This window comes from Melospiza melodia, chromosome 20 (assembly GCF_035770615.1).
Source record: "Melospiza melodia melodia isolate bMelMel2 chromosome 20, bMelMel2.pri, whole genome shotgun sequence".
Lineage (NCBI taxonomy): Eukaryota > Metazoa > Chordata > Aves > Passeriformes > Passerellidae > Melospiza > Melospiza melodia.
Genome location: NC_086213.1, coordinates 11,273,411 through 11,299,220, shown reverse-complemented (window position 1 = coordinate 11,299,220; position 25,810 = coordinate 11,273,411). Strand labels below are relative to the sequence as shown.

At 44.3% G+C, this 25,810-nt stretch overlaps 3 protein-coding genes across 3 annotated transcripts; 2 read left to right on the top strand and 1 right to left on the bottom strand.

Annotated features, from left to right (window-relative positions):
• The first annotated feature begins 174 nt into the window (after positions 1–174).
• Positions 175–15,861, top strand: USP30 (ubiquitin specific peptidase 30). The gene is made up of 12 exons (XM_063172872.1): positions 175–649; positions 2,385–2,570; positions 3,828–3,931; positions 5,205–5,303; positions 5,991–6,033; positions 6,287–6,381; positions 7,424–7,483; positions 8,491–8,577; positions 9,061–9,141; positions 9,931–10,150; positions 10,683–10,806; positions 12,044–15,861. Exons 1-12 carry the CDS (start codon positions 550–552, stop codon positions 12,279–12,281), a joined length of 1,437 nt encoding a protein of 478 aa, XP_063028942.1. The 5' UTR covers positions 175–549; the 3' UTR covers positions 12,282–15,861.
• A 644-nt stretch (positions 15,862–16,505) lies between these two features.
• Positions 16,506–20,648, bottom strand: ALKBH2 (alkB homolog 2, alpha-ketoglutarate dependent dioxygenase). The gene is made up of 3 exons (XM_063172873.1): positions 20,380–20,648; positions 18,915–19,113; positions 16,506–17,567 (listed from the first exon to the last, which is right to left on the bottom strand). Exons 1-3 carry the CDS (start codon positions 20,594–20,596, stop codon positions 17,234–17,236), a joined length of 750 nt encoding a protein of 249 aa, XP_063028943.1. The 5' UTR covers positions 20,597–20,648; the 3' UTR covers positions 16,506–17,233.
• A 655-nt stretch (positions 20,649–21,303) lies between these two features.
• UNG (uracil DNA glycosylase) lies at positions 21,304–25,552 on the top strand. Its single transcript, XM_063173484.1, has 6 exons — positions 21,304–21,777; positions 21,855–21,950; positions 22,677–22,774; positions 23,127–23,215; positions 23,525–23,703; positions 24,270–25,552. Exons 1-6 carry the CDS (start codon positions 21,304–21,306, stop codon positions 24,408–24,410), a joined length of 1,077 nt encoding a protein of 358 aa, XP_063029554.1. The 3' UTR covers positions 24,411–25,552.
• Positions 25,553–25,810: the final 258 nt, after the last annotated feature.

Below are 25,810 nucleotides of genomic sequence, written 5' to 3'. Positions count from 1 at the left end.
GCGTTCCGGCGCGGCCATGCTGGCGGAGGGGCCGGTGCGGCGGCTGCTGCGGGCGGGGGAGGGGGCCAGGTCCGAGGGGAGGGGGCGGCTGCACCCGGAGCGCGTCGGGACGGAGCGGGAAGGGGCTCGGAATGAGCCCGGAGGGGGCCGGGTCCGAGGGGAGGGCGGGCGGGGGGACCTCGGCTTGATCGCGGCGAGCCTCGGCCGAGCGCCTCCTTTCTTCCCTCGCCTCCTTCATTTCCCTTTCCCCCTTCATTCCTCCCTTTCCCTTTCCTTCTTCCCTTCTCCCCTTCCCTTTCCCTGCTCCATTTCCCCTTTCCCATATCCGCATTCTCTTTGCGCTCCGGTTACCGGGGCAGGCCCGGGGAGGCTGAGGGCTCTCGGGGTTCCCGCAGCTCCTGACCTTATTCCCGCATCCCCTGCCCCTATTCCCGTTTTTCCCGTATCCCCTGCCCCTATTCCCGTTTTTCCCGTATCCCCTGCCCCTATTCCCGTTTTTCCCGCGGCTCCTGACCCTATTCCCGTTTTTCCCGAGGCAGGCACCGAGCCATGCGGAGCTGGGGGGTGCTCGGGGGCGCGGCGGCGGCGCTGGCGGCCGGGATTTATGTCCTGTGGGGCCCCATCAGCGGCAGGAAACGGCGGCGGAGAGGTACCGGGGGGATACCGGTACCGGGGGGATACCGGTACCGATACCGGGGGTGCTGGGGGTAACCGGTACCGGGGGGGCTGCGGGTACCGGTACCGGGGGAACTGGGGGTAACCGGTAGCGGGAACCGCCCCGGCACGGGATTGATCCCGTTTTTCCCGCTGGCTGGGTGGGATTTTAGGAAGGAATTCCTAAATTCTGAACAGTTATTCAGAATGCGGAATAACTGTTTTGTTAAACGAAATTCTATTACACTAACTAATTAATTATATATTAATTAATATGTTATTGTTATTATTAATTTTCTATATTATATAAATATATCATATAATAATTTTATATTTTATAATATAATATATATAATTATATAATAATTTTATAATTTATACTAATAAATATTACCACCATATATTAACTATATATACACCATATATTCATTATATATACACCATATTAATTATACACATATTACACATATACACCATATTAATCATATATAAACATTATATATATTAATTATATTAATATATAATACTACCATATATTACTTAATATATAATATCGCCATATATTAGTTATACACATATTACACATATACACCATATTGTACACATGTACACCATATATTTATGATACATATTATAATATATATTCATTATATATTAATTAATATATAATACCATCATATTATATAGACTCCATATTAATTATATACATATTACACATATTACACATGTACACCATATTAATTATGTATACACATTTTATATATTAATTATATTAATATATAATACCACCATATAATAATTATATATACACCATATTAATTCTATACATATTACACATATACACCGTATTAATTATATGTACACATTTTATATATTAATTATATTATTATATAATACCACCATATAATAATTATATATACACCATATGAATTCTACACATACTACACATATACACCGTATTAATTATATGTACACATTTTATATATTAATTATATTAATATATAATACCATCATATATTAATTGTATGTGCACCATATTACTTATACACAGACTACACATAAACACAATATTAATTATATGTACACATTTTATATATTAATTATATTAATATATAATACCATCATATATTAATTGTATATGCACCATATTAATTATACACATACTACACATAAACACAACATTAATTATATATACACCATATATGAATTATATTATATATATTAATGATATATTAATTAATATATAATACCACCATATATTTGTTATGTAGACACCATATATTAATTATATATATATAATATTAATTATATATATATTGATTAATATATAATGCCACCATATATTCGTTATGTAGACACCATATATTAATTATATATACATCATATTAATTATATATATATTGATTAATATATAATGCCACCATATATTAGTTATGTAGACACCATATATTAATTATATATACATCACATTAATTATATACATATTACACATATACAGCATATTATACACATATACACCATATTAATTATATATATACCATATTAATTATATGGATACTGGAAAAAATAGTGAAATTTTTGAAAGATGATAAAAAATGAACTGAAACACCACAAACTGAAAACAGAACTAACAGAAATCCATTTTTCTGGAATTACACAGCATTCCTGCTGAAGACCAGGATGTTTGCCCTTGGATTTCGTGGTGGAAACTCTTGCAATTCTCTTTGCAGGGCTCGTGCCAGGCCTGCTGAACCTGGGCAACACGTGTTTCATGAATTCCCTGCTGCAGGGCCTGTCCTCCTGCCCCTCGTTCATCAGGTGGCTGGAGGAGTTCACAGCCCAGTACAGGACGGAGCAGGAGCAGCCCCAGGAGCAGCCCCAGCACCTCTCAGTGACTCTGCTGCAGCTCCTCAGAGGTACTGGGACGTTTCCTCTTGTGGCAAGCCAAGGGTTAAATGTTTAAGGAGAACATTTGTCATTTTTAGGCTCTTTTCCCAAAGAAAGAAGCTCGTGGGGTTTGTATTCCCTGCTTTATTTCCCTCTCTAATTTTCAGATTAATTGAAATGCCTTGGGCAAAGCTCAGCCACCTTTCACAGAAGGGTTGAATTCCGTAGAGTTCAAGAAATTTAGAATTCTATTAAAAATTATTAGCAAATAATTTAAGCTTTTTTGTTTTCCCCAAGCTTACTATTTTTCCAAAAACCTGGGAATATTCAACCATACTTTGTAAGGTTTTGGATATTAAAAATTAAAATAAAAATATTATTCTAAAAAATAAAACATAAAATATTATTATAAAAGATAAAACATAAAATATTATATAAATATGAAATATTATTCTAAAATAATATACTTTTATATAATAACTTCATATTAGAAATAAATTCTATAAATAGATGAATTAGTAAAATAAATAAACAAGTTATATAAGTAAATGTATATGTATTAATTATATATATAATTATTATTTATATTAATACTTGTTGATATAATAGGTATTATATAACATACAAAATATTATTATAAAATATAAACTATAAAAGATTAAATATAAGTTATCATAAAAGAAATAATATAATTCTATATAACAAATTTATGTAATAAATTATAGAAATAAATTGATAAATAAACTTATAAATTATATTATAAATTTGTAAATTTAGAATATAATTTCAAATATATATAATTTATATATAATATATATAAATATATATTTAATTATAAATTTAAAATATAAATTTATATACATAAATTCATATAATAGGTATTATATAACATATAAAATATAAAATATTATGTAAGTACAATTTTTTCTTATAAAATAAATAATATTATTTTATATAATAAATTTATATAATGAACAAATTATATTAATGAATCAATAAATAAACTAATAAACAACTGTATAAATAAATTTATGTAATACATATTATGTAAAAGACAAAATATTATTATAAAATATTTAAGATTTTAAGCTCAAGGTGATTAATTTTTGGTCTAAATTAATCTCTGAAACCCTCAAGCGACCCCCTGGCTTCCCTCACATAAAGGAAATTTCTGCCTTGGGCTGTTCCTGTGGAAGTGGTGTGAGGCTGGTGGTGCTCTAACCCCATAAAACACTGATTTTTCCCATTTTTGGCTCCTCCTGACACTCCTGCCTTCTCCTCCCCAGCTCTGTCGTGCCAGGAGGTGCCAGAGGACGATGTCCTGGATGCCAGCTGCCTGCTGGAGGTGCTCAGGATGAACAGGTGGCAGATCTCCTCCTTTGAGGAGCAGGTGAGTGCAGCAGGAAAACCCTCAGCGCTGGAGTGACAGAGCTGGATCCTGCTCCAAAAACTGATGGGAAACATCCCCAGCTTGGGAATGGGGCTTTCAGTGGGCTGGGATATTCCAAATCTTGTCCATACCAGATCTCCTTTGAGGAGCAGGTGAATGCAGCAGGAAAACCCTCCGGGCTGGAGTGACAGACCTGGATCCTGCTCCAAAAACTGATGGGAAACATCCCCAGCTTGGGAATGGGGCTCTCAGTGGGCTGGGAATTCCTCAGGGAATTCCAAACCTTGTCCTTACCAACAGGACCAGGAATATTAAAGCACAGCAGATCCCTGATTTCCCTCTGGATAATGGATCTCTTCTCATCTTTTCAGTAATCCTAATTATTTGCAATTTTTGTCAGTATTGCCAATGTACTCCATCAATTATCCATTCCTAAAATATGTTACTGATTTCCAAGGATATTTCCCTCAAAATCCAGGAAAACAGGGATTTGGAAATTTATTTGGGGGTATTTTTTACTCCCAAGTGTTTTCATTTTTTGTGAGTTTATATGGCCCAGAATGTCTTGAGTACCTTGTGCTGTTAGGAAGCTTTTGGGCACAACAAAATAGATTCAATATAAACACCAATATAACAACAACAACAACAACAACAACAACAACAACAATAATAATAATAATAATAATAATAGTAGTAGTAGGGTTAATAGGTAATAGTGATATATAATAGTAATTGTATATAATAACATATATAATTATAATATATAATAATGATTATATGCATTAGATATAATTACAATATATTATAATAATGTATACAATATATCTTTATAAAAGTTATATATTATAGTAATTGTATATAATAGCTATATATAATTTTATAAAGTATAATATATATTTAATATATATAATTGAATAATCATTTAATATATTTATTTAGAAACTTTTATTTGTCATTATTATTTATATTTAGTATGTACTTACATATTTTATATATATAATATTATATATTAAGATCTAGATTATATATTTTAGATGTACTTAACTAAAACTATAACTATAAACATAAACGTAAATGTAAATATAAATATAAAATATTAAATTATACACATAAAATTTGTAAGTATAAATATAGGCATAAATATAGCTATAGATTAAAAACAAAAATAAAAATAAATCCAGTCTCTGAGCTGTAATTTTTCCTGAATTTCCTGTGGAATTCCAGCCCTCCTGGGGTGTTTTTTGATGTCTTTTTTCCCTGACTGCATTTCCAGGATGCCCACGAGCTGTTCCATGTCCTGACCTCTTCCCTGGAGGACGAGCGGGATCGGCAGCCCCGTGTGACCCATCTGTTTGATGTGCATTCTCTGGAGGTGATCCCCCTTATTTCCTCAGCAGAAACTCCTGTCATCTGCCCAGATTCCCAAGTAGAAAAATGTATATTTAGGATATTTTGATTCTCTTCCCAAAGCTGTTTTTTAATCATTTGATAAGGACTCATCAATAAGTCAAATTTAAAGAATTCTCAGGTTTTCCGAAGAAAATATCTCTGAATTTTCAGTGTTCCTGCTTTCCTGAGGGTTTTGCATCCCTAAATCCATGGGATGTAGGGATTTGAGTCCCTCCAAGCAGTTACTCTGATCTTTATTTCCCACCTGAAAAAGGGTTGAAAAGTGCAAAAAGGGCATTTCTGGAAGAGTTTTGTGGAGGTAAAATTGATCTTACCCTCCAGCTTGCTGATAAGCTTGATGCAGATGGAAAATATCTGGTTTTGCCTAAAATATAGACCAAAAAAAGACAAAATCTCCCATTTTCATTTTCTGAGGCAGAGAGTTCTGCAGATTCATGATTCCTTTTATGAGCAATTGTCAATTATAAATTTGTTTTGTTCCAGGTTTTTTTTTGTTCTTACAAATATAAAGAGCTGCAATTTTTCTAATGGCAGAAAAGACAATTAGGGATGAAATAGGAGCACATTTAATACTTCATGTATTAAATTTCTGAATCTTTTCAATATTGCTGAGGTAGGGTTAATGAAATGTTTTTATCTCCCTCTGCAGCAACCAGAAATAATCCAAAAGCAAATAAGCTGCAGAACAAGAGGTAGGATTTTATCCCTTCTGGATATTCTGAATATTCATAGGGTAGTTTTGTTTATTAAAGGGATAATATTAATTGATCTTTGTGCTGAACTGAAATAGAAATCAAAAATATAAATAGTCCTCAATTAATTATTAATCACTGAGACAAAAGTGTGCTGTGAAGGCATTAATTTTGTAACTGAAGGGCAAGAGTGTGGGATTGGAATGATGGAAGTGGATGAATGGAAAATCCAAGGACAATTTTTGTGTTGCAGGATGTCTTCCCCCTGTGTCCAACCACTGGAAATCCCAGCACCCTTTCCATGGAAGGCTGACCAGCAACATGGTCTGCAAACACTGTGAGCACCAGGTGTGGAAATAGATAATGTTTTATATTATTATTGTTAATATCTGTGTTGTGTGAGGAGGGATTTCCAGCACTCAGAATTCTTCCTGGAACCATCATCCCGTGGTGATGAACAAGGATTTATCCCTAAATAGACTAAATAAAAATCCATGTGATGCACCTTGTGGGGGTAACAGCTGCCTCATCAAACAGAATAATGGTTGTTTTATTCTATTAATGAATTAACAATTAATAATTTTAAGTGAAAATCCACTCAGCTGGGTGAGTTTAGGACTTGGTGCTCATTCAGCACATTTTGCAAAGTCCAGTTATCCCAAATAAGGAGATGCAGACAACCTGAACAATGGAAAAAATCCAGAAAATAAACCTCATTTACAGCCCAAACCAAGAAAACATTTGCATTTTATTTCCCAAAACCTTGCAAACAAATTGGAATGGGGAGGAGGAAGAGGCTGAGCAGAACATTGCTGATATTCCCTGGGGAACTGAGGGGTTTGGATCCTGTTCCACCAGGGAATTATGGACAGTGCAGGGCACAGGCTCACCTTGGGAGAGCTGGGTTGGATTTTTTGGGGATGATGCCTTGAAGGCTACTTGGAACAGAGGCTACACATTGTTAAAGAATAAAGTAAATATTTATTAAAAAGGCCTTCACAGGATACACCTTGGGCAGGGCTACACCCAAGATGGTCACGAGTTTTCACACTTTTTTATAAGTTAAAGTCCATTTCCATATTGGGGTTAATTGTCCAATTACCACTTCAGGTTATGAAGTCTCATCCTCTCAGTTTGCTCTCCTCAATTTACACTTTTTGGACTTTTTGGGCCTTTTTGTTGTTTACACTTTTTAGAAGCTGTAATAGTATCCTTGGTTCTGGGGCTGGAGAAGAATTGTTGTGTCTGACTGAACTGTGAGGAGAACTTGCTAACACTTTCTGTGAATTTCAGAGTTAGATCCTAATGCAGTGCAGAATGTGAAAAACATGAAAGCTAAAACTGAAAGCATCACTGACATAAATGCTGGCTCTGGAATGTTCTCTTGCAGAGCCCTGTGAGGTTTGACACCTTTGACAGCCTCTCCCTGAGCATTCCAGCAGCTGTGTGGGTACGTATCCCCCTGCTCCTGATCCTCCCTGCCCTTCCCAGCCCTTCCTCAGGTGCAGAAAACACTCAGAGCTCCTTCAGGACTTGATTTTCCTGCTCTGTTTCAACCCTGTGCTGCTGCAGGACCTTCTCCCTAACTGCTGTAAGAGGTTCTGATGAGCCCAACAAGCAGAACTTGGTGATGCCAGCAGAGCTTTCTGTTTCTCCTGGTGGAGGATTTGGTCCTTTCCACAAATTCCACAAAATTTTGGTCTTTTCCACAAATTCCACAAATTTGAAGAGCCCAGATCATATCCCAAGGGCTGGCAAGGTGGCAGTTCACACCTTACCCCATCCAGGCTTTACCAGGGGGTGAATTCAACTGGAAAATTTTTCCATTTCTTTCTGGACTTCAAAATGACAAAACATTGTGGATTTTTAGGGCATCATCTGCAGGATATTTTTGGACTGTAAGAGTTCGTTGCTTCATGTCTGGTAGGGATTTCTTTCCACAGCTCATGGAAATTGTGATTGCTGTTTGCAGAATGCCCTCCTGGACAGCCAGGATTGAAATCTGGACACATCTTCTGCTCTTTGTGTTTTGTTTTATCCAGTCCTTGGCAGGGCAGGATATGAGGAAGGGCAGCAAGGAGGCCTAAATCCCATTAAAAGCTGTATTTCTGCTATGGAGAGGGCCAGAGAGCATGAAGTGACCCCTGAAGTGCTGGAATGAGAGATAAATAGGAACAGGACAGAAATCTGGGGTTTAAAATCCCACTGAAAGGCTCACACAGGGAATCACTGCTGCTGTTACCAAAAAGCTGCAAATTTTTCCATGTCTAATCCAGGCTAAAGGAGAATCCCCACAGTTCCACGATCACCCAAAACCATTTACTCAGTTCTTTCATGAAATAAATCTGCAGTTCTGTAGTTTTTTTATGGAAAAAATTATTAAAAATCCTTTCCCAAAATCCAGTGGAATGCACCCTAAAATTCTTGCAAATAATTCTGTTTTTTCTTGGCCCTCAGGGTCGTCCCATGACACTGGACCATTGCCTCCATCACTTCATCTCCTCAGAGTCTGTCAAGGATGTTGTGTGTGACAACTGCACCAAAGTAGGTCCCTTTGATTCCTGTCACTTTAATTCCTGTCACCTGCCTGCTCAGTTTTGAGCCTGCTGACACAATCCTGGTTTCACTTTCCACCTCATTTTTCTTCAGGACTTGGGGAAAACCTCTGGGATTTCAGATATGTAACAAGGAGTTCTTACCTCATGAAGTATTTGCGGCTTTACTTGCTACTGCTGTTACAAAAATCTACAAATATTTTATTCTGTAGTTGCCAGGTGTCACCAGGGATAATTTTTTGCTCTGGTATTAAAAATCAATTCTGTTTAAAAATGAACAAAAGAGGCAAATGAGTGCAGTTCTGAATGGAGTTCTCAAAATTCTCATTTCTGCTTGATTTTGGTTTAGAATTTTGATCCTTTAAGAATTCTGAAGAGCATTCCTAGGTGTGATTAATGCACTGAGCATAAACCAGACAATAAATTGCTCCTGTCTGCAGGTGCCTTCATTTTTTTCCCCTTTTCATTCCAGATCCAGGCACAAGGAATTCTGAATGGACAGAGCATAGAAAACCAGAGAACAACATTTGTTAAGCAATTAAAGTTAGGAAAGGTGAGGCAAAAAAAACCCTCCAAATCCCCTAAATCCTGTCACAGTAACTTCTCCCTTGGAGCTGGTTGTGTCCATTTCTTGCTGCTAGACCACAAATGTTTTATTTTTCAAAGCAAACTCACCTGGCAAATATCTGTGGGCATTGAGGCCTCAACTCAGCAAAACATCAAACATTAAACACTTACAGGATGTGAATATTCTGTTATTTAGAAAAACACTTAAATGTGAATTTGGCTCAGTGTCATGTCTTAGATTTTACATTAATTTTACATTTGCTCTTCAGTGAGCAAATTGATTTATATTTGCAGGATTTGTAGCATCTTTAGCAATTCCTCATTTGAGAGAAATTAAAATATTCTTAGTACAGCTGGTGAGTAAACATCAGGTGTGATTTCTAAGAAAAAACTTTTTTTTTTGCTCTGTAATCCTGTCATGCAGAGACCAGCAGGGCACTGGTGTGTAATTAGGAGCCTCAGGTGCTAATAATAATAATAATAATAATAATAATAATAATAATAATAATAATAATAATAATAATGTGTTTCTTGCTACAGCAATTCTTTTTAATTTCAGCTCTTTATAACACTTAATATTTTTGGTTTTCCCCTGTGCAAAGCCATTAATTTTTGGGGATTAGGAGAGATCAGGAATCTCACAAGAATTATTGTCACATTTTAAGGACACTGTTGCCACTGAGTTTACACAGAGATAAGGGAAATGCATTTCCTCATTCCCTGGGCTTACCAGCTGTTTCTTTCCATGAAAAATGTGGATTTTCCTTTGCTGAAGCTGCCCCAGTGTTTGTGCATCCACCTGCAAAGGCTGAGCTGGTCAAACCAAGGCACTCCCCTGAAGAGACACGAACACGTCCAGTTCAACGAGTTCCTGGTCATGGACATCTACAAATATCGAGTTCCTGGTCCCAAATCCTGCCAGGAGCAGCTCAGCCAGAAAAACCCTGAGGAGACAACCCCTGGAATGAAGGATGGGAGAGCAGGGAAACCTTCAGGTACCATTTTTTTTGCCCATAAAATGGTTCAGCTCTTTCTGCATGTCAGGGATCTCTGCAGGATCAAGCCATGATGTGGAGCTCTGCAAAGAGGACAGAAATCCCTTTGCCTTTCCTAAATTTACAGTTCAGTTTGGAAAATTTCATTTTATCCTACTAAATATATATATATATTTAAAAAAAAAATATATCCAAAGGAGTGTTGAACTTGGGATGTCCCAGGGTTTTTCTTGTTAGAGATCTCTTCCAAGGCTTCAGGACAAGTGAGAGGGAATGGTGGATTCTTCAAAAATAGTTGGAAAATCCAGCTGTAGGAGGTGTGTTCTTAGACAGCTCAATATTCCTTTAGTTGGGATTTTGGACACATGGCAATTTCCATATTTGTCATGTAAAATGAATTTGAATAAAATATCCATTGCCTTTGGATATAAAAATCAATGAAATACCTTCATATCCCGTGTTGAGGAGCAGGGATTCTGTTCTTAGCAACAGCATTCAAACTAAATCCCTAAATTTCTCCTTCCTCTGGCAGATGCAGAACAACCAGCTGGTACCAAACCTCTCTTCATGAATGGTGCCTCCTCTTCCTCCTCCTCCTCTCCCTCATTTTTAATGTCCCCAGGAAGTTTCCCACTTGCTGCATTCCCTGAGTGCAGGTAAGTTAGAGATTTGTACCCTCTCTCTTCATTTCATTCCTTCAAATTGTCTCCCTCTCTTCTCTCCTTGTCCTGAGGCTGATAATCCTTCTCCATAGAATTCCAGAATGGGTTAGGTTGGTAGGGAACTTAGGGACCATCCAGGTGCAGGCCCCTTCCCATGGGCAGGGACACCTTCCACTATCCCAGCTCACTCCAAACCCTGTCCAGCCTGTCCTTGAGTACTTCCAGGGATGGAGCAGCAGGAAAAAGCAGTTTAGATGACAAAATGATTTGGGTTGGAAGGGAACTTTGAGGTCATCCCATCCCACCACTTACCATGGGCAAGGACACCTTCCACTGTCCCAGGTCACTCCAAACCCCGTCCAGCCTGTCCTTGAGTACTTCCAGGGATGGAGCAGCAGGTTTGAATCCCATAATCCCAGAATGGTTTGGGTTGAAAGGAGACATGGAGATGCCATGGGCAGGGACACTTTTCACTATCCCAGGTTGCTCCAAACCCCATCCAACCTGGCCTTGGACACTTAATGCCACTATAGAGCGTGACATGGTGCAAAACACCAAGACTCCATCAGAAAGGTGCATAAGAGAGATTTATCATAGCAACATTTTGCCTTTATAGTTTTTCAAGATATTTACATTTACTTAACAGACACATTCACTGCCCATTGGTCATAAGAAAGAAACAAATTCTCAATAGGTGAACAAGGAGCCACATGATTCATAATAACAAAGGCTTGTGTCTTGGATGGAGTCTGAGCCAGCTGACTGTGATTGGCTGTTATTTACAAGCAACTCTATGAGACCAATCACAGATCTGCTTGTTGCATTCCACAGCAGCAGATAACCATTGTTTGCATTTTGTTCTTGAGGCCTCTCAGCTTCTCAGGAGGAAAAATCCTAAAAAAAAGGTTTTTCATAAAAGATGTCTGTGACAATACGGGGCTTTCCTTACTTCAGGAAGCCTTTGCTGGCTCACAAAAAAAGCACAAAATGCCTTTCCTACACACTTCCAGGGATGGAGCAGCAGGAAAAAGCAGTTTAGATCACAAAATGATTTGGGTTGGAAGGGAACTTGGAGATCATCCCATCCCACCACTTGCCATGGGCAAAGACACCTTCCACTAGACCAGGAACAGAGCAGCCACATAGGGAGCCACCCCCTTGCTCAGGCAGGAATTGTGGCTGCTCTGGTGTTTGCGTGTGTGTGTGGCCAGGCTGACCCGTGTCCCCGCAGGGCCCCGCTGTACCTGTACCGCCTGATGGCCGTGGTGGTTCACCACGGGGACATGCACTCGGGACACTTCGTCACCTTCCGGCGCGCGCCGGGCGCCCGCGGCAGCCAGTGGCTCTGGATCTCGGACGAGTCGGTGCGCAGGGCCAGCCTGCACGAGGTGCTGGCAGCCAGCGCCTACCTGCTGTTCTACGAGCGCGTGCACGGCCGGGGCCAGCCCCAGAGCCCGGCCCAGAGCTGAGACAGCGCTGCTGGGACAGTCCCAGCCCTCGGGATGGTCACAGCCCTCGGGATGGTCACAGCCCTCGGGGTCATCCCAGCCCTTGGGGTCATCCCAGCCCTCAGGATCATCCCAGCCCTTGGGGTCATCCCAGCCCTCAGGATCATCCCAGCCCTCGGGGTCATCCCAGCCCTCGGGGTCATCCCAGCCCTTGGGGTCATCCCAGCCCTTGGGGTCATCCCAGCCCCTGGGGTCATCCCAGCCCTCAGGATCATCCCAGCCCTTGGGGTCATCCTAACCCTTGGGATGGTCACAGCCCTCGGGGTCATCCCAGCCCTTGGGGTCATCCCAGCCCTTGGCGTCATCCCCAAGGGTGATCGTGGAGAGGGATTGGGACCCTCCTGGGATGGTCACGGCCCTCAGGGTCATCCCAGCCCTCGAGACTGTCCCAGCCCCTGGGACGGTCCCAGCCCTCAGGATCGCCCCAGTCCTCAGGACCATCCCAGCCCTTGGGACTGTCCCAGCCCCTGGGATGGCCCTTGGGTTCATCCCAGCCCCTGGGATGTTCACGGCCCTTGGGGTCATCCCAGCCCTCAGGACCATCCCAGCCTTTGGGATTATCCAAGCCCCTGGGATGGTCCCAGTCCTTGGGGTCATCCCAGCCCTCTGAACCATCTCAGCCTTTGGGACCATCCCAGTCCTTGGGATTATCCAAGCCCCTGGGATGGTCCAAGCCCCTGGAATGGTCCAAACCCTGGGATGGTTCCAGCCCCTGGGATGGCCCCAGCTCCTGGGACAGTCTCAGCCCCTGGAGTGGTCCAAGCCCTGGGATGGAGCCTCTCCATTATGCAAACCTCCCCCTGTCCAGGCTCCCTTCCCGGTGGGAGCAGCTGGGAGTTGTGGTTTGTACCCAGGTCCTGCTGTTCCAGCACCGAGCAGCCCCAGGTGTGTTTGAGAAGTGTTTTCTGCCTGTCCCAAGGCTCTGGTCCATGTCCTGACACTGCACTTTTCCCAGGGAGATGCTTCATCCCATCCCACACATTTCACTTCCCAAGGGAGAGCCCTGCAAAGAGTTGATGTCAAGCTGCTGTTGAGGAGCCCCTGCCCATCCCAATCCCTCTCCACGATGCACCAGCCCCTCCAGGTTCCCTTCCCCGTGGCAATGGCTGGGAATTGTGTTTTGTACCAAAATTCCCAGAGCTGTTCCAGCCCCAAGTGTTGAGCAGCCCTTGTCTGTCAGGCAGGGATTTTATCCCCAGGCTCTATTCCCAGTGTTTCCCAGTGGGGAGCCCTGGGAGGGGGTGATGGGAAGCTGCTGCTGGCAGTGATTTAAGACACAAAAGTGCCTTGAGCTTCCCTGAGCAGCTGCATTGCCACTGGCCCAGCCCTCTGCATGCCCACTGTGTCCTGGGAATGCCTCACACCCATGGGATGAACCCATGGAATCCCATTCCTCCTGACCCATCAAGTCAAGGCATCTCCACAAACTGTCCCCCATCAAAAAGATTTCCCTGGTCACACAATTTTCCTCCCACTTTACTTCTTTATATTATAAATTCCTTCTCCTGATTTAAACTGCTTTATCCAGGAGATAATTTTGTATCTATTAAGAGCTGAAACCTTAATTTATTGCTCCATACCTTTGGAATCTAGCTGGAATCAGCACATGGAAGTGTTTGCTTAGTGCTCAGTGTTGTCATTTCCTTCAGCACTGTTGAATCCAGTTGTTTTGTAGCATCAACTACAACTTTTAATGCTGTGATTTCCAAGCTGCTGTAACTGTTCTAGACTTGCCCTTCCCATTTTATTGCTGGAATCTGCTATTCCCAGCACTGGGATCCATGCTCCTGGCTTGCAGCCCCTGGCCTTGTTAAATAGAATATAAACAACAGGGCCAGGACTGGTGGGCACTTACTGGTCTCATGAAGAAATCTGGGAATCCTGCATCAGCTCCAGGCTGCCCTGTAAATAGAAATAAGGGGAATTCTGCTGCTCTGGATTGTTTGATGTGCAAAAAAAAAAATTAAAAAAAATCCCAAAGCACAGAGGGAAAAGCAGCAAAAGTCCTCCTTTAAAAACCTGCTTTTAAATAACCAGGCATAAAATATGTAGGTTGTTTTTAGCTCTTTTCTGTCCTTGTAAGCTTGGAGGAGAAAAATGCCTCATCAGACAAGCTTTTTTTTTCAGTGTGAAGTTTTCAAATAACAACTGTCTTAAATAGTTTTTTTAGGGCAACTTTGTACCTCATGAATTCATAGTGCTGCCCAAAGCTCGGGGGTGTTCCCACTTCCTCAGGAGAGGCTCCAAACCAGCCAAAGCAGGAGTGGTAAAATAGGTGGATATGCAAAATTATTTACATAACTCATCATTCCAGAGTCTGGAGCACAAATTCCTGGCCCAGGTAAATGCTCATAGTACATAAATATTGATAAATCCACTGCTGGACTGGGACCTGGTTCCTGGCTGTGCTGCACGAGCAGTAGCTTGGTTTTAACCTGCTTTAATTTACAAAAAACCAAGAAAACAAACAAAAAGGATGCAAAATGCCAAAAATTTGCTCTGGCCAATGAAGGAAGAGCTGACAGAGCTGGAGAAGGAGCCAGCCCTCCCTACTGGGAGCCATCGAAAACCATCACCCCTGCATCTCCCTGCAGCAGATCTGCCCCTGCAGCCCAGAACTGAAACCATTTCCAGTGCCAGCAGTGGCAGTCCTGCATTCTCCAGGCTCAGTGCTCTGCTTGGGGGGTTTTTCCTGAATTTGGGGGGGGTTTTTCTTGGATTTGGGGGTTCAGCTGAGCAGCCCCTTGGTTGTGCTGGAGGAGGGGCAGAGGACACGCACACTATGGACTGAAACCTGAAATCTGGCAGCTGGGACCAGCAGGTTTTCTTTGCCAAGAGCTGTTTCCCTGGGCTGTGGATTGACTCTGGATCTCCCTCAAGGGCTGTCAAGGGGAGGGTTGAGCCTTTTTTTTTTTGCTTTGCTTGGTGGGGAGGAGTAAATGAGCTTGGCTTAACTCTCAGGTGAGGAAGGGAGCAAAGCCCAGCACCTCAGTCGTGGCCCTGAGCTGTGCCAGATCCTGACAGCCCCCTGTGAGCTGGGCAATCTGTGCAGGGCTTTGGGAGCTCATCCTCCCCTCTGGAGGTCACTGGGATCTGTTTTCCAGCCAGCCACACCTGTGGAGATCACTGGAATTTGTGCAGGTGTTTGGGAACCAGCCCTCCCCTTTGCAGGGCTCTGTGTTTGCCAGCCCAGCCTCCCCTTTGGAGATCACTGGGATGTCTTTCCAGAGGTCACAGAATTCTGTGTTTTCCAGCCAAACCTCCCCTCTGGGAGGGCTCTGTGCAGCCACAAGGCTCAAACTCTGGTACTCGTCCCTCCCAAGCTGCCATGGTGGAGAAGATGTTAATGAATTGTAAAGAATTAAGAGCTCCAAGATGACATTTCTGTGTTTGGATTATTCTTGTCTTTATTTTGTGTGTTAATTTAAAAATGTCTGTTCCAGTCCAAGCACTGCACTACTGTTTGAAGTTGCTTTTTTTCCACTTCAGGGTATTTTTGTAACTGTACAGTAGCAATAAAAGAACAAACTTGGTAGAAAAATCAAGTGTGGCAATGTCTTGAAACAAACACCAAGCTGGGAGCAGCCAAAGGGGTTGAAACAACACTTCACAAGCCCTGGATAAGAAAGATTTCCGAGCTCCACAGAGCATCTCAAGAGTGGCAGAGGGTGGGAAGTACCAGGCCTTAATTCCACAGGAATAATGGATCCAGCTCTGAAGGCCAGAGCCCAGCACTAATTCCAGAAGCTGGAGCCAGGTTACACAGGATTTGGTTCCCATTCTCACCCAGAAGTTTCCATTCCTTGATGGTTCAAGATCTCATGGGGATGGGACAGAATTCCCTCATTTCCAGCAGGATTCCCTGTGGGTGTGGGAGGTGGTGGCTTTCAGGCAGTCAGGAGGGGATCCCTAGGGATAATTATTTAGGAAAATAAACTCTAAAATTTATATAGGAATTTATTTAGGAAAATAAACTCTCACTTTCCACTGGAAAGTGACAACCTTCCAGTGGAAATGGGACAACCCAGTTCTTCCCCACAAGGGCAGTTTTTGCTGCCTGGTTTTTGTACAAAATACCTGAGGGAGGAAAAATCTTGTGCTTCTCCTGCAAGAGCATCCTTCCTCAGGAGCAGAGGAATTCAAGCAGATCCAGCTACACCCTGTCCTCACAGCTCAGAACTCTCCTTCTTATGTCAGGCTCATTTTGCTTTATTTTAATTTAAAAAACCCCAAGCAAACCAGAGCTCATTGACAGAAAGTGCCACCAGTAGAATATCAGCTTTACACAATCTCAGCTTGTGGCTCACAGTGTTTACAAACTGCTGCCTCCAGGCCATGGAGCATTTTCATCTTCTTGGAACAGTGCTTAGCTAAAGATCAGCTGAGAACAAACTTCTCCCCGAGCAAAACAAGGAGAGCAATCAGCAAAAACAGGGATCAGCAGGACCACAGCAACATTTCCCAGAGTAAAAAACTCGGCCATTGAGATCATGGTCACAGGCTTCAGCAGCAAAATTATTAAATTTTGTCCATTAGGTGAATCAAGAATTCACCTGCTGGAATAGATGAATCCACAGTTCCAGCAGGAACTAAAACCTCACTTTTCAGAGCTATGGAGCATTTTCATCTTGGAACACTGCCTAGCTAAAGATCAGCTGAGAACAAACTTCTCCCCAAGCAAAACAAGGGGAACAATCAGCAAAAACAGGGATCAGCAGGACCAGAGCAACATTCCCAGAAGCAACCTTGCCATTGAGATTGGTGGTCACAGGCTTCAGCAGCAAATTTTGTCCATTAGGTGATGGACCAGGAGGTGAATCCAGAATTCACCTGCTGGAACAGATGACTCCACAACTCCAGCAGGAACTGAAACTTCACAGCAGGCGCATCCACAGTTCCAGCAGGAACTAAATTCACTTCCCAGAGCCCAAAGGCCCCCGTGGCTGAGCGCTTCCCCTCTGGGACACGGGCAGGACGTTCCTGAAGGTGAGGTTGACGCGGGGGGCCAGCACCCTCCTGCGTGGGGGCAGGCTGTGGTACCAGTGCACGTTGGTGGGGTGTTTCATGAGGAGCAGGCTGCCGTGGGCCAGCTGCAGGCAGATCCTCCCCGGGCCCGCAGCTCCTCCCCGGCGCCGGAACACGAAATCCCGGCAGGCTCCGAAGGACACCGAGGCGATGGGGCTGAGGGGAACCAGCTCCTTCTCGTCGTCACGGTGCTCCCCGATGTGGTCCAGGCCGTCCTTGTACCTGGGAATTAATTCTGGGCTTGGCATTAGTTTAATTTTAATCATTAAATTAATTATTATTAATCTAATAATTATTATTAAATTAATATTTACTTATAATTAATATAATGTGTACTAATTTTGTATTTAATTTTATATGCATATGTGTGTATTTCATAATTCTATATTTGTATACTTTATAAAATATTTATACATATCTTATTAAAATATAGTTTTATAAATATATCAAATAAATAAAATTAACATATTATATTCTTATTAAAATATAATTTTATATTATAAATATATCAAACAAATAAATAAAATTAATATATTATATTTGTTATATTAATATATAATAAATATATTTATAAATATATTAACTTCGTATTTAATTTTACACTTAATTATCTATAGTTATTCTTAATATATCAATATTTTATAAATTTATAGTTATATATTTATATTTATATATTAATATATAAATATATTATCAATATACAAGTTTTATGTTATATTTAATTTTACACTTAACTATTTAATTTACTTTTAATACATTTATATTTTATATTTATATATTATATGTACTATAACTATAATATTAATTTTACATTTTATATTTAATTTTGCATTCAATTATATTAAATATAAATATATTTTATCTATAAATCTAATATATAACTAAATTAAGTACATTAAAATTAATAATTTCATTAATAATTATCAAATTATTAATTGATTTAATAATAATTAACTTATAGTGCTGCATTCTAAACTTTTTGTTTATCTTTCTAACTACTTTTATATATTTATGTATTTTACCTATTTATTAATTTTACATTTTACATTTCATTTTATACTTAATTATATTAAATATAAATATACATTATATATAAATCAATTCAATAATATAAATATATGTTATATATAAATCAATTCAATAATATATAACTAAATTAATTACTTTAATAATTTAATAATGTCATTAATAATAATCAAATTATTTAATTAATTAATTTAATAATAATTTACTTATAGCGCTGCATTCTAAACTTGTTCATTCTTCTAATTACTTTTATATTTTCTGTATTTTAAACCCTATAATTCTCAACTTTCTTTTCCTTAGTTTAAACTTAGTTTTACTTAGTTTTATTAGCGTCTCCGCTTTAAACCACAAATCCACATTTTTGCTTCTACTACTTAAGCTTGGAAGCCTTTCCAAAGGTCTCAACTCCTGTGTTTAATCCCAAACTTTATCTTACAGGCCCAAAGTCCTGAGAGTCGCCTGCATTTCAGATTCCAACATAAAAATTTGGGTGTTATTTTGTTATATTTGAAGAAAAAGCTGCCGGGTGGGAAGGGGCTGTACCTGTTGATGAGGACGAAGTTGAAGGCGTGTCCCGTCTCTGAGGTGACGCGCTCCCGGATCCGGGTCAGCACCGGGATCCAGGGCTTGGGGTGGAACGTGACCCCCGAGTAGGTGTAGGACAGGCCAGGGTCTCCATAGGTCACCTTCTTCCTGGGAATCTTGTGCCACGTGCCAAACACCTGCAGCTTTGTCATCTCATCTGGGGAAGGAAGAAACCTGGGTTTGTACTGTGTCTGCACACTCCGGTATCCTCCTCGATCTGCAGCTCCTGGGAATCTGCACACTCCAAGATTCTCCTGGATCTGCAGCTCCTGGGAATCTCTGCATACTCCAATATTCTCCTGGATCTGCAGCTCCTGGGAGTCTCTGCACATTCCAATATTCTCCTGGATCTGCAGCTCCTGGGAGTCTCTGCACACTCCAATATTCTCCTGGATCTGCAGCTCCTGGGAATCTGCACACTCCAATATCCTCCTGGATCTGCAGATCCTGGGAATCTCTGCACACTCCAATATTCTCCTGGATCTGCAGCTCCCGGGAATCTCTGCACACTCCAATATTCTCCTGGATCTGCAGCTCCTGGGAATCTCTGCACACTCCAATATTCTCCTGGATCTGCAGCTCCCGGGAATCTCTGCACACTCCAATATTCTCCTGGATCTGCAGATCCTGGGAATCTCTGCACACTCCAATATTCTCCTGGATCTGCAGCTCCTGGGAATCTCTGCACACTCCAAGATTCTCCTGGATCTGCAGCTCCTGGGAATCTCTGCACACTCCAATATTCTCCTGGATCTGCAGCTCCTGGGAATCTCTGCACACTCCAAGATTCTCCTGGATCTGCAGATCCTGGGAATCTCTGCACACTCCAATATTCTCCTGGATCTGCAGATCCTGGGAATCTCTGCACACTCCAATATTCTCCTGGATCTGCAGCTCCTGGGAATCTCCAAACAGGAGTGAGGAGGCTCATGACAACCCAAAAGCTGTCACCCCTGCTCCCAGGGTTTGTGTCCCAGCAAAGCTGGATTCTGTCTGTCCTCCCCCATGACATCCCTCACACACTGCACCTCCAACAAATTCCAGCCACCACTCCAGGATTATCCCTTGACAAACACTTCCAGCTCAGCAAAATCAACCCTGCAGGATCAGATCTGTGTCCCTTGGCTTCTCAGGGCCAACGCCAGGTGGCTGCAGGAACCTCCCAGTGCCCACCAGCTGTGCCCAGCCCTGGGAACTGCCCTGGGACCCACCTGGGTGGGCTGGGCAGGGAAATGCTTCACTGGGAAGGGGGATATGGAGGGGAATACAGGTGGACACAGAAAGGTTGAGGGTGGAAGGGTCCAGGGGGGTCATCCAGGCCACACTCCTGCCCAAGCAGGGTCTCCAGGAGCCCTCTCCAGGCCCTTCGGGAGGCCTCCTTGGACAGCCCGTGCTGCAGCACGCTCACAGGGCAGGAATGTACCTTCGAAATACTCCACCTCCTTCTCCAGCTCCTGGAAGATCTCGTCCGCCTCGGCCTTGCCGAAGAGGATGCGGTAATCACAGCTGAGCCCCTCGGCGCGGATCTCCCGCGGCGGCGGCCGCTCCGGGCCAGGCTCCTCCAGCCGCGGCCTCTTCCCGCCGCTACCGCCGCCATCCCCCGCCGGCCCGCGGGGCAGTTTGACCACGAACGCGTCCATGGGCGGACCCGGCACCGGGAGCGATGGCCGGGAGGGAAGGAACGGGAGCCGCGATCCCGCGGGAAACGGGAGCACGCGAGGCCCCGCCCCTTCTCCACATGGCCACGCCCCCAGCGCACGCGCGCGGTTTTGGCGCCAAATCCGAGTCCCGCCCCCCCACTCGTTCCGCGCCGCTGCCGCCCCTCACTGAGCCCCGGCCGCCCTCGCTCGCTGCCTGCCCCGCTCCGCCGCAGCCATGATCGGGCAGAGGACGCTGCACTCCTTCTTCAGCCCCGCGCCGGCCAAGAAGCGCGGGCGCTCCCCGGAGCCGGACGGCGATTCTGAGGTAGCGGTCGGGGGGCTGAGGGAGCCCGCGGCTCCGGAGGAGGGGAGAGCGGAGGCAGGAGACGGCTCTGGTGGCGGCGTGTCCGTGCCTGGCTCTGTGTGGCTCTGAGGGGGCCTGGGGGCACTGCCGGCCTTTTCTGAGGGGAATTGTGGGGGGGGCCACAATTTCCAAACTGCCGCGCCGCTCCACGCGTGGCTGAGCTGCCAATCAAGCGGCCATGCTCCGCTGCCGCCCAATGGGCGCTGAGTCCCTCCGTGACGTCACAGTTACTAGGTGAAAACCTCCCCTCCGGCCGCGGCGAGCCAATGGGGGTGCGTTCTGTGTCGTGCCGCGCAACCGCCGCGTGTGGCGGGGCTGCCCCTTGGGCGGGGCGTGTCCCGCCATGGCCGCGCGTTCTGCAGCCGTGGCCTGTGCCGCCGTGGCCGCGCGTTCTGCAGCCGTGGCCGGTGCCGCCGTGACCGGTGCAGCCGTGGCCGCGCGTTCTGCAGCCGTGGCCTGTGCCGCCGTGGTCGCGCGTTCTGCAGCCGTGGCCGGTGCCGCCGTGGCCGCGCCGCTCTCCCGCCCTGGGCCGCTCCTCCGCCCCAGGCTGCACTCCCGCCTCAGGCTGTCCCCGCTGCCCTCCCGCACCCTCCGCAGCTCCCCCCCTGCCCGCTGCTTCCAGGTGAGCGCCGCCAAGAAGGCGAAGGAAGCCGACGGTAACGCGAGCCCGGCGCTGAGCGCGGAGCAGCAGGAGCGCATCCGCAGGAACAAGGAGGCGGCGCGGCAGCTGCTGGCGGAGCGGAACGTGCCCCCGGGCTTCGGCGACAGCTGGCGGCGGCAGCTGGCCGGGGAGTTCTCCAAGCCCTACTTCGCGGAGGTGAGCGGCATTCCCCGATCCCCCCGCACCGCCCCGAGCGGCCGCTGAGCCCCGCTGAGCCCCCGCTGTCCCCGCAGCTGATGGCGTTCGTGGCCCAGGAGAGGAAGCGCTACACGGTGTATCCGCCCCCCGAGCAGGTCTTCACCTGGACGCAGATGTGCGACATCTGGGATGTGAGTAAAGCCGCGGTGTGGGGCTCTCTGAGCTGATCAGGGCAGTTTAAAACCCTGCAGGTGCGGGGTGGGTGCACAGACTCGTTCCTTCAGTGTTTTGTCACTTAAACTTGGATCCCATGAAGTGTGGGTGCTGTTGTTTGGCTCACCTAACTCATAAATCCAGCCTTCCCTTTCATGTCTGATAACAAACCGTGATTTTATTGTTTTATTACCCTCACAAGCCACTGAACTTCCTCTGGGCCTTTTGATCTTTTTTCTGGTTTTAACAGCTTAACCTAGCTCATAGTTTTTTGATCTCGTACATCTCTTGTTCTTAAGGACTATTAAGAAAATAAGACAACACAAGGTAATGTTATTTCCAATAAAAGCTGTCAAAATACCACAAGTGTGGCATGCAGCTGAAATGGGATGAAACTTACTTGGAAATGAACAAGGTGGTTTTTTGTGACTGAGAAAACGTTGGTCTTCTGCTTTCAAATTATATTAGTTATAGTCTTTATTTTGGCAGCAAAGCCATAGGGATGTTAATCCCTAGTGTTAGGTGGGCTCTGTGCTCTTTAGCGATGAGATATCTGGGATTTAGCTTCAGTTTCTTGGAGGGATTGGTTTGTGGCACCTCTTTATCTCTATTTGAAGATAAAGCTCATTTATAAACTTTTTTTCCCTCACTCTCTGGGCAGTAATGCTGGTTGAAATTCAGTGCTAACCAAGGTCTGCTTTCAGGTAAAGGTTGTTATTTTGGGACAAGATCCATACCATGGACCCAAGCAAGCTCATGGGCTCTGCTTCAGTGTCCAGAAACCTGTTCCACCTCCTCCCAGGTACGAAAATGTACAAAATCCCTTTTGTTATTTAATTATTTGCAGTTCTGTGGTGCTCAGGGCTGGCAAAAATTGACGTGAGGCGGTTTGCAACTACTTAGATTTGTGTTGTGCATTACCTGGAAGGATAATTCTGTGTAGTTTTGGTGATAGTCTGGATGTAAATTTCCATGTTCAGTCTCATTAAAGCTTCCAGGCAGACACACAGAGTTACTGCTGCCCTGCCTCTGCAAATGGCTTTATTATCTTAAATAATAAGATTAAAATCAATGCTTTTCTTGCCTGCTTAGAGGAATAACTGGTGCTGCTTCTCCTTGTTGTATTAACAATCTTTTGCTGGTTTGGTTTGCAGCTTGGAGAATATTTACAAGGAGCTGTCTGAGGACATTGAGGGCTTCACCCACCCTGGCCACGGGGACCTGACGGGCTGGGCCAAGCAAGGTGAGCTCAGAGACCCTCAGTGATGTGCGCCCTGTGGAGCAGGAAAAAATCCTATCTAAACACCAGCCCTGTGGTTGGAAATAATCCACTTGTAGGAGAGAAAATCACTTCTTAAAATGAAAATTTGCTTCAGCGGAAAAAAAAGAAATTTGGATCTCAGAATGGTTTGTGTTGGGAGGGAGCTTAAAGCTTATCCAAGGGATACCTTCCAGTATGCCAGGCTCCTCAGAGCTCCATCCAGCCCGGCCTTGGGCAGTGCAGGGATGGATTAACCCTTGCTTGACCCTCTGGGTGTGCTCTGTTTGCCAGGGGTGCTGCTGCTGAACGCGGTGCTGACGGTTCGGGCTCACCAGGCCACGTCCCACAAGGAGAGGGGCTGGGAGCAGTTCACGGATGCTGTGGTGTCCTGGCTCAACAAGAACCTGCACGGGCTCGTCTTCATGCTCTGGGGAGCCTATGCCCAGAGGAAAGGCAGCTCCATCGACAGGGTGGGTACACCTCCTGCTCCCCAGCCCTTCCCTCTCCTCCCCACTCGGTTTGCTGGACACTAGAGGGCACTTCCCTTACAGAATTGGGAATTTTCCCTGCCTGAGCTCTGTCAGGTCGAGCTCTGCTTCTGCTCCGGCTTAACCTTTGCCAGAATTGAGCAAGAAGATTGGAGCAAGTGTAACTCCTGTTGTCCCACAAGGACAGAGCTGTTTTGTCCTAGCTTGAGGGGTCATGAATCAATATGAAATCTGCTGGTGGCTTGACAGCAATTGGGAAATGCCAGGGCATTTATGGCTTTGCTTAGTGGGACAGAAGTCTTGGTGCTTGTGGCTGGTTCTCTTTGGGTCTCAGGCTGGTGCAGGAGGGGGTGTAAGGGGAGATCACAGCTGCCCTGGAGCAGGAATGGGGGTAAATCACACCTGCCCTGGAGCAGGAAAAGGAGGAATGGGGGTAAATCACCTGCCCTGGAGCAGGAAAAGGAGGAATGGGGGTAAATCACCTGCCCTGGAACAGGAGCAGCCAAAACCCTGCAAATCTAACAAGTGTTTTCCTCTGCTGTCCCCAGAAGCGTCACCACGTCCTGCAGACCGTTCATCCCTCGCCCCTCTCTGTCAACAGAGGGTTCTTTGGCTGCCGGCACTTCTCCAAGACCAATGAATTCCTCAGGAAATCTGGGAAGAAGCCCATTGACTGGAAAGCACTCTGAGCTGGGGCTGGGGCTTGGGAGCAGCCCCTGGGCCATTTCTGAAAAACTCCTCTTCAGGTGTTGATCAATTTCCAAACTTTCGGAGATGGTGTTGATCAATTTCCAAACTTTCAGATTATATTTTTGTTTTTAAGGTTTATTTTCTGAGAGTGTGTGGGAGTGTTTGATGGACAGCTCTGCTGCTGGAACAGATCTTGGCCTGGTTTGAAGCAAAAAAAGATCCCAAACACCAGAGTTGTGTATTAATTTGTGGCCTTTGTGGCAATGAGAATTTATTTTCAGACTCTGGTGAAGGGATGTCAGTTCTTAGTGAGCTGCTCAGCTTTTGTGCATGCTCTGCTTCCTCCATCCCACACAAATCCAGTTTGCCTCTTTGGGGGGAATGGAGCTGTGTCCATGGGAGGAAAAGGCTTTTGGTTTTAGCTTTTTGCTACAGATTTATTACACAAACGGCTTCTCAAGGCTGTAAAGAAAATACAGGGTCAGGAGTGTTGCTTGGTGTGTCCATGATCTCAAGATTTCGGGATAAATCCTCCCTTCAGCCACAGGGAGGCTGTGACCAAGACCCCTGGAAATGCTTTTGAATTTTTTGTTGGCATTTAGACAGGAAAATCCAAAGGTTTTAGTTTCTTCCTGGGTGTAGAATCACCTGGGTGACAGGTGAGCTGTGCTGACCAAGGACCTGGGGGTATTTGCTGATGGCAGCAGCGAAGGTTTGTTCATTGACATCTCCCAGTTCAGGGACTGATAGTTGCAAATTACTTCAGATCTTTTTAAGATCTTAAAACATGGAAGTTTGTGCTTTGCCACTTTGGGAGCAAATTAAAGTTTCCACCTACTGTTGGCAATAACTGTCAGGATTTCCAGGAGGGAGAGGTGTTGACTTCATACTCCTGGGTTTCCAGCCCATCTTCGACTTTGTAATTCCTTTAATGGAAATTCAGAGCTTTTATTTTTTTTTTTTTTGGAAATCACACCAGTTTTTATAGAATATCCTTGTAACCCTTCCTCTGGTGTTCTCTCTGAGCTAACACTATCGCCAGTGAATTGACACTGTCTGTGGCCTTGCTGTATATGTTGTTTGCTTGGGGTTTTTTTTTTTTTTCCGAGTGTGTTTTTTTAAATAAAAATGACTTTGTTTACATGATCTTGCATTGGTATTTTAACTCGGGGAGGGTGGAATGGGGAGTCCCTGTTCCCCCCAGGGAACCAAACCCATGAGCGTGTCCTTGTCCTCATCCCCGTGACCAGGCACAGGGCCAGGGCACCTTTGTCCCCCAAGGATCGGGTGTCCCCCTCCCTCCCTCCCTCCACCCTCATCTCCAGCAGAACTTTTCCAGACGCGTTAGCAGCGAAATATTTCTGCTTGACGTGACCGTCACGTGTGAGACCAAACGGGA